General features: G+C 41.7%; 1 protein-coding gene across 1 annotated transcript in view; it reads right to left on the reverse strand.

Moving 5' to 3' along the window:
* Positions 1 to 17,971, reverse strand: part of LOC107730018 (type II inositol 3,4-bisphosphate 4-phosphatase-like) — a 133,333-nt gene that overhangs the window by 13,490 nt on the left and 101,872 nt on the right. The window contains exons 11-13 of the mRNA XM_016540769.1: positions 13,404 to 13,542; positions 8,246 to 8,436; positions 7,920 to 8,043 (exon numbers count right to left, since the gene is read on the reverse strand). Coding sequence (XP_016396255.1) covers positions 7,920 to 8,043; positions 8,246 to 8,436; positions 13,404 to 13,542 — 454 coding nt within the window. The remainder of the gene's footprint in view (positions 1 to 7,919; positions 8,044 to 8,245; positions 8,437 to 13,403; positions 13,543 to 17,971) is intronic.

Here is a 17,971-nt window from a genome sequence, read left to right on the forward strand (position 1 = left end):
AGAATTACTGATTTAAAAATAATAATTAAACTTTATTTGGAGTACTACTTGTGCACAATTCACATTTCATAATATTAAGACTAAAATGTGTTTTAATATCACTATTAATAAGGGTTGTATGATCACTATATAATATCAGTCTTTAAATGCAAGATATTTAAAGTGTACCTGAAGTATACTTGCAATAGTTGCATTTTAGCACAATCAAATATACTACAGTATATCTTTAGTTGGACTTCAGCAATACTTCCGCACAATTAAAGTGCACAAAATTAGTTGTTCCAGTTTAGCAGACTTCAAGTATACCAGTTTAGTATACCAAAAGTACAATTGCAGGGTATTTTTTATTAAGCACAAAACTACGTATATGTATTTGTAGTATACTTGGCACAAAACAAATGCGTTTGAAATACAGGGTATTATTTTTACTCTATATCGTTTTACAGTGTAGTTCATTATATTAACATTAGGGCTATGTTTGCCAAGCAATGTAGAAACTTGGCATTTCATATGGAATGTGCAGTCATATGTGCACGTTTCTCTTGAATAGTTGATTGTATTTCACTGTTTCAGACCACCAGAGATGGTCAATACATGGTGGAAGGAGTAGCGTCTCGCGCATCACATCGAGAATCTCGTATTAATTCAGTCACATGTGACTTTGACCGATGACCTGCCGGAAGCTATATCAGCTCCTGACTACGTCACGGTCTGTCTCTTTGTCATTGTCGCGGAGAGATCTCGTTGAGTGTGCACAGCTTTTGGGTTGGTGTTCGCTCCCCGCTATAGCTGTGTCTCAAGAGAGCAAAGATGGCGCATTTGCGTTGAATTATTGGATTTGTCATTGGATATTGTATTATATTGGATCCATTGGTTATCCAGGGTCCTTAAAAGCGGTGTTCCAGTCGCTGTGGTAAGTACTGTTAGAACTTATTGGTTTACCAGGGTTCTGTGTTCACCGTGTGTGCATACCTGTGCATTCAGACTACTGTTGCGCTCACTGGTAAACCAGGGCGTCGGTTATTGCGTGCGGTTACTCTGGCAACCACGTAACGCGTTATTATTGCAGTACTGTATTATCGCTGTTATTAACCCATTGGTTGACCAGGGTTATTTTTCCTAAAGGCATAGGCACTATGGCTGCCTCATGTTCTACATGTTCAGGTCCTATGGACCTTATGGATGCACATATTCACTGCCCTGCCTGTCTGGGCATCGACCATCTTAAGGAGGCTTTAACTGAACCTTGCCCAGAATGTAGTCAAATGCCATTGGAAATTAGGCAACAGAGACTGGCAAAGTTTGAACCGTGAAGTGAAGATTTCTTAATACCAGTCAAGACTAGGACTCAGACAGGTAGCAAGCGCTCAGCTAGCAAAACTGAGGGGCCTCCAAAAAAGAAACGAACTCTGACTGCAGCACTATCTCACCAGGTAGTGGAATTAGCTAATGATGTGCAGGTCATTCAGGCTTTGTTGGCTAGGTCATTTCCGTCTGCAAATGAGGATGTGAGAGCATGTTAATAACGCACAGTCTTGAGTGGCTTATTGTTTTTATAAAACAGTTTTAACAGTTCTATACAGGTCCACTGAAGACAGGAAGACAGGGTGGCATATATCGAGCTCTGCCCCTTTTTAAATAGCCAATAGCATTTTGTTTAAATCACAGCTCACCACTGCGGCAGTTCGCGAGACAATGCGAAACCAGACTTTTCACTGGTTACGGATGAGCAGGACTGATACATACCCTTGGAGGAGACTTCTTATGCACTCTCTCAGTCTCAGTACTCCCATAGCGATGAGGGCTCAAGTCTGCAGGGTGCTGGTTCTTCGGTGGCATTTTCATTGCAGGACACAATCAAGATGGCCCTTGCTAAATTAAATCTGGACCCACCCCCTCCGGTGTTGGGACCTTCAAACCTCTTGCGTCGGTCGGCTGCTCGGCCAGATGATTTCCTGATACCTAGCTGCCCTGACTTTACTGAGGTTGTTTTTTCAGCTTTTCGCTCTGCTCCTTCTTCCAGACCGGATCGAGCGGCGTGCACATTGGCTGCGATGGCTGATGCCCAGGAGAAAGGTCTTGGTAACATGCTCTCGGTAGAGTCGTGTATTTCTTCATTGATTGTGTCCCCGGATGAGGCCCTTAAGCAGGAGCTACGCTGCCCTAATCTGGAGTGCAGGCGTACTGATGATTTGCTGGTTCGTGTTTATAACACTGTATCAGAATTGACTCGTATTGGGAATTCTATGGCGCATTTGCTGTTGGCACTTCATTCGACGATGTCATCAACAACACAGGATAATACTCCATCAGAACTGCTTGAGGCTTCTCTACAGGCTTTGGGATCCATGGCTTTCTCTAGTGGGAAAGCTCTTGGACTTATCACACAAGCAAGACGGCAGGTGTGGCTGGCTCAGTCCAGGCTCCCTGAGGTATGTTGCAACAACCTCCGCCAATTGCCATTAGTGCCTGGTCAAATCTTCGGTCCAGCTGCTCAGGAGGCCCTTGAGCGTAGGGTAAAGGCAGCTGAGTCTCGTTCCCAGCATATTGGGCATAGCGTGAGCTACCCTGCACTAGCTGCACAATGGCTACCTGCTCATCATTCAACTTTGCAGCAGCATAGACAGTTCTCGCCCGTTCTCGGTTCAGGCCATCAACTCGCCCTGCACCTCCTCACCGGCGTGCCCCCAAAGATAATGGAAATGTTCCCCGGCGTCGCTAGGGGTTCAGAGTCTGTGACGGGACAGTTTTCGGCCTCTCAGTTACATCCTTGGAGGGCAATTACAGACAACAAGTGGCTTCTCGATACACTTGAGAAAGGATATTGTCTTCAGTTCCATCACAGACCCCTAGTGAGCACCCAGGTTTATCCGACAGTTGTCCAGGATCCGCATCAGGTCCTGGCACTTTCAGTGGAGATCAAAAACTTGTTGGAGAAGGGTGCAATAGAACCAGTAGACCCCCATGTCCAACCCGGGGGGTTCCACTCAAAATATTTTCTTGTTCGGAAGAAGGATGGAAGTTTCAGGCCCATCCTGGATCTCAGGCGCTTAAACAAGAGCCTCAAGCGTCTTCCTTTCCGCATGTTGCGGATTGTAGATGTTCGACATGCAATCGAACCCTGGAATGTGGTTCACTTCAGTGGACCTGAAGGATGCGTATTTTCACATCCCCATCACTCCACATCACAGAAGGTTCCTTCGGTTCACTTTTCAAGGCAAAACTTATCAGTTCAGGTGTCTTTCCATTCGGCTTGTCTCTTTCTCCCAGGGAGTTCACACGCGTCATTCAGGTGGCGCTGGAGCCACTGCAACGAGAAGGCATGCTGATTCTTCCATACCTGGACGATTGGCTGTTGTGCGCCAGATCATACCAACAGGCTGTCAACAACACACAGCGTCTGTTGTTTCATGTAGCCACCTTGGGTCTAAAGGTGAACTTTCAGAAGAGCTGCCTAACCCCAAGCCAGTCAGTGTGTTTTCTGGGAATGCAGTTGGATTCCAGGGCAATGAGAGCTACCCTCACTGTTGGCAGAAGGCAGGTATTGCGGGGAACAGTAGCAAAGTTCCAGGTTCATTACAAGCTGCCCTTCATCAGCTTCCTACGACTGGCAGGCCTTCTCACAGCAGCATCATCAGTCATCCAACTGGGCTTTTTACATCTTCGCCCATTTCAACGTTGGTTAATAGCCAGACATTTGTCACCAGTTCGCAATCGACCCACACTGGTTCGGGTCACAACCTATTGTGCTGCCTCCCTGAGAATTTGGAGAAGGGACAAGTTTCATCAGAGGGGAGTTCCAATTGGGCCGCCCCCAGCACGCAAGGAGGTGGTAATCACGGATGCCTCCCTCAGTGGGTGGGGAGGACTGTGGCAACACCGAGGTGTACGGGGCAGTTGGTACCCACAGTTAAGGGCCTCTCACATCAATCTTCTGGGACTATGGGCAGTGTTTCTAACTTTGAGACATTTCAGGCAAGAACAGTCGGAGAGACGCATTCTGGTAAGGACGGACAATACCACAGTGGTATTTTTAATCAACCACCAGGGGGGCACAAGGTCCTTACCCTGTCTCCAGTTAATGAGAAGGCTCCTGTGTTGGACGTACAAGCACTTCCCTTCAGTCAGAGCAACTCACATTCCTGGTTGCTGCAACAGTGTGGCGGACTCACTTTCCCATTCGGGACCAAGACCAGGGGAATGGTGCCTACACAAGGAGGTTGTTCAGTCAATTTGGAAGAATTACAGGACAGCAGTCGTAGACCTTTTTGCCAGAAAGTCGACAACACATTGTCCGCTATGGTTTTCGGCGCAGGAGGAAGAGGGCTCATTGGGACAGGATGCTCTGGCCCACTAATGGCCAGATCTGCTCCTCTATGCCTTTCCTCCAATTCCTCTTCTTTGGTCTGTCCTGAGGCGGGCGCAGGAGAGGCATCACAGACTCCTTCTAGTGGCTCCTTGTTGGCCAGCAATGCCTTGGTGGCCAACAACTGGCCCGCCTCAGCTGCTGCAAGTTCAGAAGGATCTGCTTTCACAAATGGAAGGAGCGTTGTGGTATCTGTTCCCGGGCAGGCTGAAATTGTACATCTGGCCCCTGGGGTTGAGAGGATGCTATCCCAGTGTTCAGCGGGAGTGAGTAATACGGTCATGAGTGCTAGGGCTCCTTCAATGCGCCGCACTTATGCAAGTAAGTGGAAGCAGTTTGTCTCTTGATGCGCAGACCGGGCTCTCAGTCCAATTGATTGCCCGATCAGTGTGGTGTTGGATTTCCTGCAGTATTTGTTGGATGCTTGACACTCTCCAGCTACACTTAAAGTGTTTGTGGCTGCCCTGTCAGCCCACCGGGATCCTGTGGATCAGGCCATGTCCAACCCGGGGGGTTCCACTCAAAATATTTTCTTGTTCGGAAGAAGGATGGAAGTTTCAGGCCCATCCTGGATCTCAGGCGCTTAAACAAGAGCCTCAAGTGTCTTCCTTTCCGCATGTTGCGGATTGTAGATGTTCGACATGCAATCGAACCCTGGAATGTGGTTCACTTCAGTGGACCTGAAGGATGCGTATTTTCACATCCCCATCACTCCACATCACAGAAGGTTCCTTCGGTTCACTTTTCAAGGCAAAACTTATCAGTTCAGGTGTCTTTCCATTCGGCTTGTCTCTTTCTCCCAGGGAGTTCACACGCGTCATTCAGGTGGCGCTGGAGCCACTGCAACGAGAAGGCATGCTGATTCTTCCATACCTGGACGATTGGCTGTTGTGCGCCAGATCATACCAACAGGCTGTCAACAACACACAGCGTCTGTTGTTTCATGTAGCCACCTTGGGTCTAAAGGTGAACTTTCAGAAGAGCTGCCTAACCCCAAGCCAGTCAGTGTGTTTTCTGGGAATGCAGTTGGATTCCAGGGCAATGAGAGCTACCCTCACTGTTGGCAGAAGGCAGGTATTGCGGGGAACAGTAGCAAAGTTCCAGGTTCATTACAAGCTGCCCTTCATCAGCTTCCTACGACTGGCAGGCCTTCTCACAGCAGCATCATCAGTCATCCAACTGGGCTTTTTACATCTTCGCCCATTTCAACGTTGGTTAATAGCCAGACATTTGTCACCAGTTCGCAATCGACCCACACTGGTTCGGGTCACAACCTATTGTGCTGCCTCCCTGAGAATTTGGAGAAGGGACAAGTTTCATCAGAGGGGAGTTCCAATTGGGCCGCCCCCAGCACGCAAGGAGGTGGTAATCACGGATGCCTCCCTCAGTGGGTGGGGAGGACTGTGGCAACACCGAGGTGTACGGGGCAGTTGGTACCCACAGTTAAGGGCCTCTCACATCAATCTTCTGGGACTATGGGCAGTGTTTCTAACTTTGAGACATTTCAGGCAAGAACAGTCGGAGAGACGCATTCTGGTAAGGACGGACAATACCACAGTGGTATTTTTAATCAACCACCAGGGGGGCACAAGGTCCTTACCCTGTCTCCAGTTAATGAGAAGGCTCCTGTGTTGGACGTACAAGCACTTCCCTTCAGTCAGAGCAACTCACATTCCTGGTTGCTGCAACAGTGTGGCGGACTCACTTTCCCATTCGGGACCAAGACCAGGGGAATGGTGCCTACACAAGGAGGTTGTTCAGTCAATTTGGAAGAATTACAGGACAGCAGTCGTAGACCTTTTTGCCAGAAAGTCGACAACACATTGTCCGCTATGGTTTTCGGCGCAGGAGGAAGAGGGCTCATTGGGACAGGATGCTCTGGCCCACTAATGGCCAGATCTGCTCCTCTATGCCTTTCCTCCAATTCCTCTTCTTTGGTCTGTCCTGAGGCGGGCGCAGGAGAGGCATCACAGACTCCTTCTAGTGGCTCCTTGTTGGCCAGCAATGCCTTGGTGGCCAACAACTGGCCCGCCTCAGCTGCTGCAAGTTCAGAAGGATCTGCTTTCACAAATGGAAGGAGCGTTGTGGTATCTGTTCCCGGGCAGGCTGAAATTGTACATCTGGCCCCTGGGGTTGAGAGGATGCTATCCCAGTGTTCAGCGGGAGTGAGTAATACGGTCATGAGTGCTAGGGCTCCTTCAATGCGCCGCACTTATGCAAGTAAGTGGAAGCAGTTTGTCTCTTGATGCGCAGACCGGGCTCTCAGTCCAATTGATTGCCCGATCAGTGTGGTGTTGGATTTCCTGCAGTATTTGTTGGATGCTTGACACTCTCCAGCTACACTTAAAGTGTTTGTGGCTGCCCTGTCAGCCCACCGGGATCCTGTGGATCAGGTATCAATCGGTGCGAATAGACTAGTGGCGGCTTTTCTTAAAGGGGCTGTACGTCTGAAGCCGCCAGTACGGGCAGTATGTACACAGTGGGATTTATGGGTGGTATTGGACAGGTTGTGTTTAGCACCCTATGAGCCTGTTGAGCAAGCAGACATAAGGAGCCTCTCTATGAAGACAGCGTTTCTGTTGGCCATAACGTCAGTCAGAAGAGTCAGCGAGTTGCATGCATTGTGGTGAGTTCGCAGTGTCTCAGGTGGGGACCAGGGGACAGTCAAGTTACACTCTGGATGAATCCAGCCTTTCAGCCCAAGGTATTGTCACCTCAGTTCACAAATCAATCTATTCAGCTGGCAGCGTTCATGCAGGAGGGAAGGGGCTCGCGGGCAGCCCTATGTCCAGTCCGTATGTTGAAGCAGTATGTATTGAGGACTGCCTCATGGCGTGTCACGGACCAGCTTTTTGTCTGTTTTGGACCCGGCAAGAAAGGTGCACCTTTGTCGAAACAAAGGCTCGCTCACTGGGTGGCGGACTCTATTGTTGAAGCATATCGTGCAACAGGCCGTGTATTGCCTGCAACTGTTAAATGTCATTCCACTCAGGCAGTGGCCACTTCTTATTCAGCATTACGTGGTGTGCCTCTTTCGGAGATATGTGTGGCAGCTACATGGGCATCACCTTGCACATTCACAAGGTTTTATCGACTTAACGTGGCCCCTTCTCCCTTGATCAGTTCTGCCATACTTACAGAAGATGCTTGAGCTTATATCCTCATGACTTGGCTGTATTCGTCTTCCACCATGTATTGACCATCTCTGGCGGTCTGAAACAGTGAAATAGAATGCTGGTTACTGGAGTAACCGTGGTTCTATTAATGGTGGAAGACCGCCAGAGTCTCTGGTGATTGAGAATGACTATGAGACCGACCGTGATGTAGTCAGGAGCTGATATAGCTTCCGGCAGGTCATCGGTCAAAGTCATGTGTGACTGATTAATACGAGATTCTCGATGTGATGTGCGAGACACGACGCCTTCCACCATGTATTGACCGTCTCTGGTGGTCTTCCACCATTCATAGAACCACGGTTACTCCAATAACCAGCGTTTTACTGCATTTAGCAGGTTATTTTGGTGTGATTGCGTATCTGATGGAGGATACTCACTGTAAGTACTTAGCAGGCTCTCAAACTGGGCCACCAGCCCAACGGCATGCAGCTGTCTGAGAAAGCCCTTATCCTCCAAACCTGCGTATAATCGCATGACAAATCCACACGCCAGCGCAGCTAGCTGCAGATACACAACACACATATCTTCACAAACGCCTTGTCACAATAAATGTGAAGCATAAACAAACTTGATGAATTATATCAATGCTGAGAGATTGATTTAAACACAGTTTGGAATAGTTTTTCATCAAAGTGAAAACACATTTTTTCAAAACACACTTCACTAAACTGAAGGCCAGATAGTTTTGTGTCTGGTCACTCACTGCTTGGCTGAAGACAGCATCCCGTCTCTGCTGCAGCTGCAGGCCCTGGGCCGTGCTGCACACCGCCTCCTGGAGCAGGACGAAGCTCACCGAGCGCCTCGCTCTCTCCGCTACTTCTGCCACACACTCCTTCAATGACTGAACCAGGATGCCAAGCTGATCCCACCAAACCGCAGCTGTCACGGGAGGATCTAGGGGAAAATATGACAATTGTGATGCGGCTTTCCAGTAATGTGTTTTCCAGACCATTCAGAGTGACCTGGTTTCTACTAGTACACAGATGGTCAGTATTAATGAGAATGAAACTGGATATTTGAGATTGCGAAATAGCTATTAAGCTATTGATTTGATTTGCTTGTGGTTTGTTTAAAGCACTTGTCTTGAAAAGGAGGTTGCTAACAAGCATTTAAATGAGAGGTTGTTGGTGATATTAAACTAGGGCTGCACGATAAATCGCATGCGATATTTAACGCACATCTTGTCAGAAAAGCCGGTTCTGTAATCAGCGGTAAATCTCCATCACGTGCGTGCTTTCACATTGAGCAGCATTAACTACACAGAGCCATTGTTCACTGACGAGCTGCGCAAAAAATCGCGCGAATATGAACGTGGTTTTGCGCAGCTCGTCAGTCGGCTTTCTGACAAGATGCGCGTTAAATATCGCATGCGATTTATCGTGCAGCCCTATATTAAACATAATCATGCCAAACAGGTGAACTCATTTATTCACTTTAACAGCCTAATTGTGTTTATTCACACACTCACAAACTATTCTAACTCAAACTTTCAGGGAAAGTTTGTAAATGAAGTCTGAAAGCATTGTTGAAGCTTAATGGGTAGTGATGTTAAAGTCATGTGATCGTGGTTTAGTTTGTTGTAAGCCGACTGTATTTAGGGTTCAAAGGTTATAAAAGTTGTGAACAAAAACGTGTAAATATCATAAACTTGTTGGCCACAGTGCATATTTCCTGCAATAACTCAAAAACCAAAGGAAAAATCCTTTTGGATATTGGAAGCAGGGTGATGCAACTTTCAGGATTAGCCTATAAAAATACATCATCACTGCAGTGCTCTATTGGCTAGAGAAACAGCATGTTTTGACATGAAAGGTCACTAATTTAAGTGTATTTAAATTTGAAATAATATGCACTTATAAATCGTTCACAATAAGAGCAGGAATTTGCATTAAGTATATAGGGTCCATTTGGATGTGCGCTTTAAAATCAGACCAAAATTATGCAAAACTGACCACTCTTGGACCAAAACATGGAAAATGAACAGTTTTGGTTATGACAGCATTGTAAAATAATTTGCAGTCATTGAACCTGAATTAAATGTAGTAGTAATTTCTTTATTCTTTGTGCACTTTTGTTCATGTTTTTTGAGGACCACAGCATTATACAACTGGTCCATGTTGACATTTATCTAATCTGACTTGCTTGCTCCAAGTGACAGATGAAAAAAAAAATCCATGTGAAGTATTTCCATTTTCTTTTAATGACAGTTAATAAGCCTGTTTATTTATGCATGCATGACTACATTGCAACTAGCACTGTGTGATTTACCCTGCTGGGTACGGGAAAGGATTTAATGGAATAAAGAAGTTATAAAAGTTTTATAATCTACAATTAATAAAGTTTCATAATCTACTATTACAATAATGACACAGTTAGTTTATGAGTGCTGTATGCAGGAATTAAAAACTATACATCTCTTTCCAACATGTATAAAGCAGCCCACCCGCTGGTAAGATTACAATGCAATTAAAGTGCTCTGAGAAGATAGCGGATCAAGCTTTAGAATAAACTGTGTTTGATGCTTGAGGCATGCACGGGTCTGTTTGTTATCTAAATGACAGACTAAGACAACTACAACTCTTATCAACGTCCCAAAACCCGGGAGACAGAATTAGATCAAAGTTAGCAGATATGATCTTTGGGGCACTAGAGACTAAGTCTTGGCTTCCTTGTCTAAACATGGTTTGGAATATATATGAACATCCATGTTTTTGCTTCATCGATGAAAATAGCTCCAAATAAAACCACAGAGTGTCCAAGCAATACACAGTAGTGGTGTCTCATTAATTAATCAGTGTTTTTGAACAGGTTTCTTGAAAAAAAAAAACGATTCAATGACTCATTCGTAAAGACAGTCACATGCTTTGTTTTTGAATGAATTAATATTTTTAAACAAACTGGTTGAACAAATGATTCAATGACTCGTTCGTAAAGACAGTCACATGCTTGCTCTTGAACAAATCAACATTTTGAAAAAGTTGGATTAACAAACGATTCAATGACTCATTCATAAACACAGTCACATGCTTTGCTACTGAATGAATGAATCGTTTTTGAAAGAATTAGTTGAATAAATGATTCAATGACTCACTCATAAAGACAGTCACTTGCTTCGTTCCTCAACATTTTTAAATGAATCGATTGAACAAACAATTCAATTTCCCCTTTTAAAGACTTAATTTGCTGCTGAATGAGTTAATGTTTGTGAACGAATCGGTTGAACAAATGATACAATGACTCACTCATAACAGCAGTCACTTGTCTCATTCCTGACTTAATCAGTGCTTTTGAACAAATCACTTGAATGACAAATTCAGTGAGTCACTCTTAAAGACAGCCACTTCATTCCAGAATACATTTCTGTTAAACAAATTGGTTGAAAAATGATACAGCAACTCACTCATAAAGACAGTCACTTGCTTCATTTCTGACCGAATCAAAGTTTTTGGATGAATCAATTGAACGAATGATTCAATGACCAACTCAAACAAATAATTCAGTAACTCTCTCATAAAAACAGTCACTTAATTTGTTGCTGAATGAGGTAATGTTTGTGAACAAACCGGTTGAACAAATAATTCAATAATTAACTCATAAAAGCAGCCACTTCATTCCTAAATTAATGAGAGTGTTTAAACTAACCAGTTGAATTAATAATTTAATGATTTATTTGTAATATTTTTTATTTATGACATTTTTTTTAGTTTTCACCTTTTTACCACATCACTAATCACAGAAAATATAATTTACATGATTTATTTATATAAATGTACATTATATGTATAATTGTAATAATCACTGTAAAAACATGTTAACATGTTCAGGCACCTTCCATTTTCCACATAAAAATCAATTCTAAATGTCAAACACAGCTGCCCTGTTGAAATTTCACATGCCCTAGCTTGATATTCTTGCAATTTGTCATTCAGTTCTGTGATTTGCAATAACTCATTTGTTTTAGAAAAAAAGTGCATGAGAAAAGAACTTCAATCTTTAATCTACGAACTAGATCTGCCTTACTCCTTTCATGTGCATCTGTTTTGCAACAAGCCCTGCGTTTGAATTTGTTTTGCATTAGTCATCAGATTTTTGGCAGTATTATCCTGGCTTTGCATTGAGTGGCTTTTTCAATGACCCCATTTCACAAGAACATTCATTGAAAGAGTCACGTTCAATAGTTTGGTTCCCTCCCAGGGTGTATTCACACCCATGATCGGAATAGCTATCTTTATTAAATTCATTACTTTTTATGTGCATGACACGAGACATCAACCTAAAAACCGGTCCGACATCATTTCATCAAGCCTTTGAATGACAGCTGTGTTATGTGAAGTATTTGCACAGACACAATAACGTTTTATACAATACATTGCATATAATGTTGACATTGTCACACAAAATGTAAATACTGCTGACAATGATCGTGCAAAGATGCAATCTTGTGTAAGGAGAAAATATTAGCACACATTTGCATTCTTGTTAACAAACGATTCAGTACTTTTGCTACATTTAAACTATGAAACTGCTGCAATAATAATATATTATGAAAAACACGCACCACATTTCTGAAATCAATCATAAATAATTAATGACCAATTGCTTTAACATGACACGAAGGCTTAGCCTGTTTGGTTTGAATTCCAACTTTTATGCAAAATGTGAATTTGGAGAACTGTCAGAAATGAAGTGTAATATGAGCTCAGCATAAAAAAAGCATAATTGCCCTTCAGTAAATTCTTTATATTGTAGATTGCAACAGGCAGAACCGCAACATGTAGTTTCAGATAATGTCCAAGTGGTGGCAGCATTGGCTGCATTAAAAACTCTCAGGTTTTGCACTCTTGCACTGCTTGTCATCGGCTGCACAGTTTTTTTCACTTTAACAGCACTGAGTGTCAGAAGTTTCCTTTAACTATTCCTGTCTGACAGAAGATCTGCGGATGGTGCTAATATTCATCTCTAACGGATCTGACAAGTGCTAAAAAAATAAATGTCGTGGGTTGTTATTAAAGCGTGAAAACAAAGTACATCCAGTGAAAAATTCTCACAGAAAACGTCTCGAGTGAAGTGGAAAATCCGCCATTAGAAGCTTTTCTAGGATGCATGAAGTTGGCAACTCGTGTGAAATATTATTATTAAAATTATGAAGAAAAAATGACAATATCTTCACATTTTTGTACACTATTCTCTACTTAAACCTTTATGTATAATGCATTATACAGGTATTCAAAATGTATGTTGTAACGCAATATATATATTCATAAATAAAATTAAAATGCATTATTACATTTTTAGATTCCTTGCTACATCTGAAACAGATTCTGAAATGCATGTGTTTTAATGCATTTTATTTTTTTTAAGGTGTAGCAATGAATATATAAGCATTAAAATGCATTATAACTCTGGTTACCATTATCAATGGGATCAAACAATGCATTGTAAGGTGCATTACAAGGCATAATTAATGCATTAAAATACTTTTAATAATGCATTGTATATAAAGGCTTCAAATAAAGTGTTACCCAAAATTCAAATGCAATTTCAAATCCTCATAATGGGGAGCATTAAGTGTAACAAGAATATTTCATTTTCGTAATTAATCCAGGGCAACGGCATAATTAATTCAGTCAAAAGCATGACAATGAAATGATACTGACACTTGTTTTTCCATTTTTCATAGTCTATGCCTCGCCATAAAAGGAAATTAATTCTCCTTTAGGCAGTTAATTGATCATTCAAGCAGCCGTTTGGCATATTTGACGTATTATTTTAGCATTTAAGTATTTGCTGGTTCATTGCAGTTGCGGTCTTGAGTTGTAGTTGATCATTTGAGCGTTTGTATTCAGTGTAGTTTGTCGTACCGGGACTGTGTGAGGTGATGACGTCTGCCAGCGGGCGGCTGGGTGCTGATTCCTGGTTGTTGTTGTCTTGCTCCTGTAGTTTATCCACCAGGGCGATGACGCAGTTCAATCTCTTCGCCACACTGGCCCAGACCCTGTCCTAGAAGAGCCAACGCAAACGTTAACGGACCGACACTTACAGCACAGAGACCTGACACGTAAACATTTTGAGTTTATTTGCTAACCAGACCAGTGTGATCAGCAAATATTTACATTTTATAGCATTGGTTTTGATTTTGTGTTACACATATACCTAGCATACTCGTATGTATTTTATATATGTTTCATCCACATGGAAAATGTTACAGAGAAACATATGAATAGAAATACAGTACAAACTCAAACACACACATGTATATACTGTAAACATGTTCATATTTAACAGATTAGCTTCGAAAGATCATTTGATTTAGTTTAGGGTTCATTTAAATGTCGTTTCTGAAGCTGTGCTCGACTCCTTTCCAGAAGTTTCTTCAACAACCAAAAGATGACATGTTTCCGTCTGCCTGTTCTTGGCTTCTTATTACAGAAACTTCCTATCTTAAAACTTAAGATCTAGACAAGTTCAATAGAATGTATATAGTTCCTAATTGAAATTCGGCATGGTTACTAAGTCAGGATGTTTCTGTAATACGGCTCCTGATCTCATTAAAACCACTGCAGAAGCTGCACACACACACACACACACACACACTTTATTTTATTTTTTCGTTTTGTATTTAATTTGTTAAAATTATATCTAGCCTATTTTCAAAGTTCTCTGTGTTTATTTATTTAATGTTAAAGTTATTTCCTAGTTAATTGTTTGGTGCGTGTGTATGCAGTAGGCCTAGCCTGCGTTTAAAAACTGAGGTGCCGCTAGTTGCTGTTTTGTTTGGACGGTTAATGTTTTATAAGCTAATAAAAAAATACCCAATGTTTTTGTCATGTGTGGTGCTTTGGTTTAGCATTGGTTACTTCATCTTATTTAAACGCAATCATGTTTAAAGTCTGTTATTCTGGATGTTAACTTGAACCAATATTTAGTTTGAGTATTTGTGTACATTTTTCACAAGCTCTGAGATAAAGTCCGCGGGAGCGGGCGGGAGTGGACACAAACATTGCGGGCGCGGGCGGGAGTGGAACACATAGGTTGCGGGAGCGGGCGGTCCTGGTCATACATTCAGCGGGAGCGGGCGGGTGCGGGTTTAAGAAAACAGTCCCGCGCAGGGCTCTACACCGTAATTCTGACTTTGTTAGAAGCAACTGTGTTTATAGCTCACAATTCTGAGAAAATAAGTCAGAAATGCAAGATATAAACTTGCAACTGTGAGAAAAAAGTCAGAATTGTGAGATAAAAAGTCACAATTACTTTTCTTTTTTTTATTCAGTGGCACAAATGGGCTTCCATAGCAGAAGAAAAACTAAAGGCTGCAACACACTTTTTTTTTTTTTGAGACTATGAATCCATCCAGGGTGAGGATATCTAACATGTTTTGATATTTTGAGCTGATTTTAGAACACATATTGTTTCCATTTGTCACGTTTCAAATGTTAAGGTTACAACTGAATCTGTCTGAAAAAAGAGTGATTTCTTAAAATTGTTATTTTCAAACCTCTAAATCTACTCATTATAAAAAATGCTTAAAATTAACCAAAATTAAAAATCATTCGCTTATAATGTCTGCACAGGAGTGACTTGGTGTTGTTTCCAAACAAAAGGAAATATCAATTGACCATCAGTTTTGGAGTAACACATTACAAGTAACATGAGTTATATAATCTCAGATTACATTTTTCAAGTAACTAGTAAAGTAACGCATTACATTCAAAGTATGAAATATCTTAACTACTTTTTCAAACAAGTAACACAACCCTAGGAAAAAGTAATATATTTAAAATACATTTATTTCATACTAAGTATAGTTCAAATCTATTAACATTTACTGAACCGCTCCAACTATCACACACAGTTCAACTTCAGCTCTGGTTTAATAGGGCTGATGTTGTTGGTTAACATTTTTTACTCAGAAATATTATATAGAGCACCAAAAGATAAGACGGTCTCCCCATGCATTACATTTAAAGCTAAAGGAGGAGGAAAACAAACGTGCACGTTTGAGACGTTAATAGTAAAATATCCTCGAAAGAGAGTGTGTTTGCTCTTTCTATTTTATTGTACCTTTTTATGGAGAGAGACAATAATATGACTTCTCATAATATTTAATTAAACACTTACTGGTTACTCCTATGACATTTATGCAAATTGATAAAAGCAGCACTTCTATTGGCTGACAGAGTAAAAAAACGACATGAACATAAAACATTCTGACAGGAAAAATGATCAGGCAAACGTCAGGCATGGCTTCTCCTTCCCTCCTGTGAGCGGCGCTCAAGGGCACGCAAGTTATTTTGCCATTGATTAGAGATGCTTGTCTTATCTTGGCCTCTAAACCTCTCCTGTTAGCCACGGTTTTGACACACACACACACACACACACACACACACTCTTGAAGGCAATTACAGGAGGCAGACACCACAGCTTCACATCCACATTTCACAGCACCATTGACTAAACAAACACAACACACTCTTAGTATGTGACTTGAGTTTGTAGTCACCCTTCAGTTTGTGTGGTAAAGCTTTCTACTATCAGATGCTACAGTAATAGCGGTTGCCGTGTGTGCTGATGTCACTGGCTCGGTTGCTAACCTGATCCCTGTCTGGCCTCTGGTCCTGTGGAATGACTGAACCTCTCAAGATCCTATCAAATATATCCGAGCTCAAGCGCTGTCAGACTCTCTGAAGTGCTGCAGACACAAGCAGCAAATGTGCAGAGTATGGAAGCCCGTCTCCGCCACTGAATAAAAAATAAAGATAATTGGGACTTTTCTCTCAATTCAGATTTTTTCTTGCAATTGCAAGCTTATATCTCGCCATTTTGACTTTATAACAGGCAATTGCATGGTTGTCTCACAATTCTGTGAAAAGTCAGATATAAACTCACAATTGTGAGACAAAAAGTCTGAATTGCAAGTCAAACATGCAATTGTGAAAAAAAATTTGAAAAGTGAGTATCTCACAATTTTGACCTTATTTCTCGCAATTTTGTTTATACACCGTAATAGAGGGCTGCATTGGGTTTGGGCTCCCGCGGGACCCGCGGGGCCCAACGCAAATCTCGCGGGAGCGGGCGGTTTTACCTTTGCTGCGGAATCGCTTAAGACTTACTGATATAAAAATTATAATTAAACTTTATTTGGAATACAACATGTGCACACTGCACATTTCTTAATATTAATCCTAAAATGTGTTTTAATGTCACTGTTGATGAGGATTGTATAATCTTTGAATAATATTAGTCTTAGTTTAAGTCTTTGGTTCTTTTAATTGTGATGATTTTGGCTCACATTTAACAAAAACCCACCAATTCACTATCTCAACAAATTAGAATATGGTGACATGCCAATCAGCTAATCAACTCAAAACACCTGCAAAGGTTTCCTGAGCCTTCAAAATGGTCTTTCAGTTTGGTTCACTACTGAGACTGCTGATCTTTTTTTTATTAAGCACATAAATATATAAATGTATTTGTAGTATACATATCATGAAACTTTATAGGGCTACCCTCGACTAAGGATTTTTCTGGTCGACTAGTAGTTGTTCATTTGAAGCATTAGTTTTTTAATAAACCATTGAAATCATTATGAGCCTTTAATTGCCTACAAAGCCTAATAAGCGCTCAAGCACACGCATAAAGCGTGCCACAGCGCACCGGCAGAAGTAATGATTATGAATGTGTCAGGGAAAAACAGTAAGGAGACTGCATTAACATTTTAATAATTTGATAAACTACCTAGTGTTTCGATTTAAGAGATGAAGTCGGAGACACTGACTCATCAGTAGAGGACGCGCCTGTATGCATCTTTCATAAGAATTACATAATCTGAGAATTTGTTTTCCATTTGAAAGTAGACATTTCACTCTCTTAGGGCTGGACAATAATTCAATATCAATATGTATCGCAATATAATTTTTTTCAATAACGATGATATGATTTTTAAACACATTTCCGATATTTCGATATACATTACTAGTGTTTCCCATACATTGATTTATTTGTGGCGTTTGACTTCGTTGAATAAACATGAGCACTGCACGTTTCAAAATCAAAACGCGGCGCGGGTGTTTTATATGAATGTATCTCTGAAGGGAACCGACTGTCTTCAGAATAGTTTAGATAAAGTAACGTTCATGAGCGGAGCTGCTTTGTTTACAGCCATTACTCGAGAAACCGCTAGTTCCACCGCTCTCACGGCGCCTCCTGCTGGCAGACAATCAGTTTGCATTTTCAAGAATAAACCCATTTCCAGCAACATGCTTTTGTTGTTGCTCAACTTTTTTGTTTTCTGAAGCAACTCGGAGCATGTTTCATACTCGTTATCCTGGTTAATGCACGTTTCAATCTATAAGAATAATCAGCCTACACTACCAGTCAAAAGATTTTTTTGTAAGATATATATATTTATATATATTATAATATAATATAA

The sequence above is a fragment of the Sinocyclocheilus rhinocerous genome, unplaced genomic scaffold, assembly GCF_001515625.1.
Source record: "Sinocyclocheilus rhinocerous isolate Xijiao unplaced genomic scaffold, SAMN03320098_v1.1 scaffold313, whole genome shotgun sequence".
Taxonomy (NCBI): Eukaryota; Metazoa; Chordata; class Actinopteri; order Cypriniformes; family Cyprinidae; genus Sinocyclocheilus; species Sinocyclocheilus rhinocerous.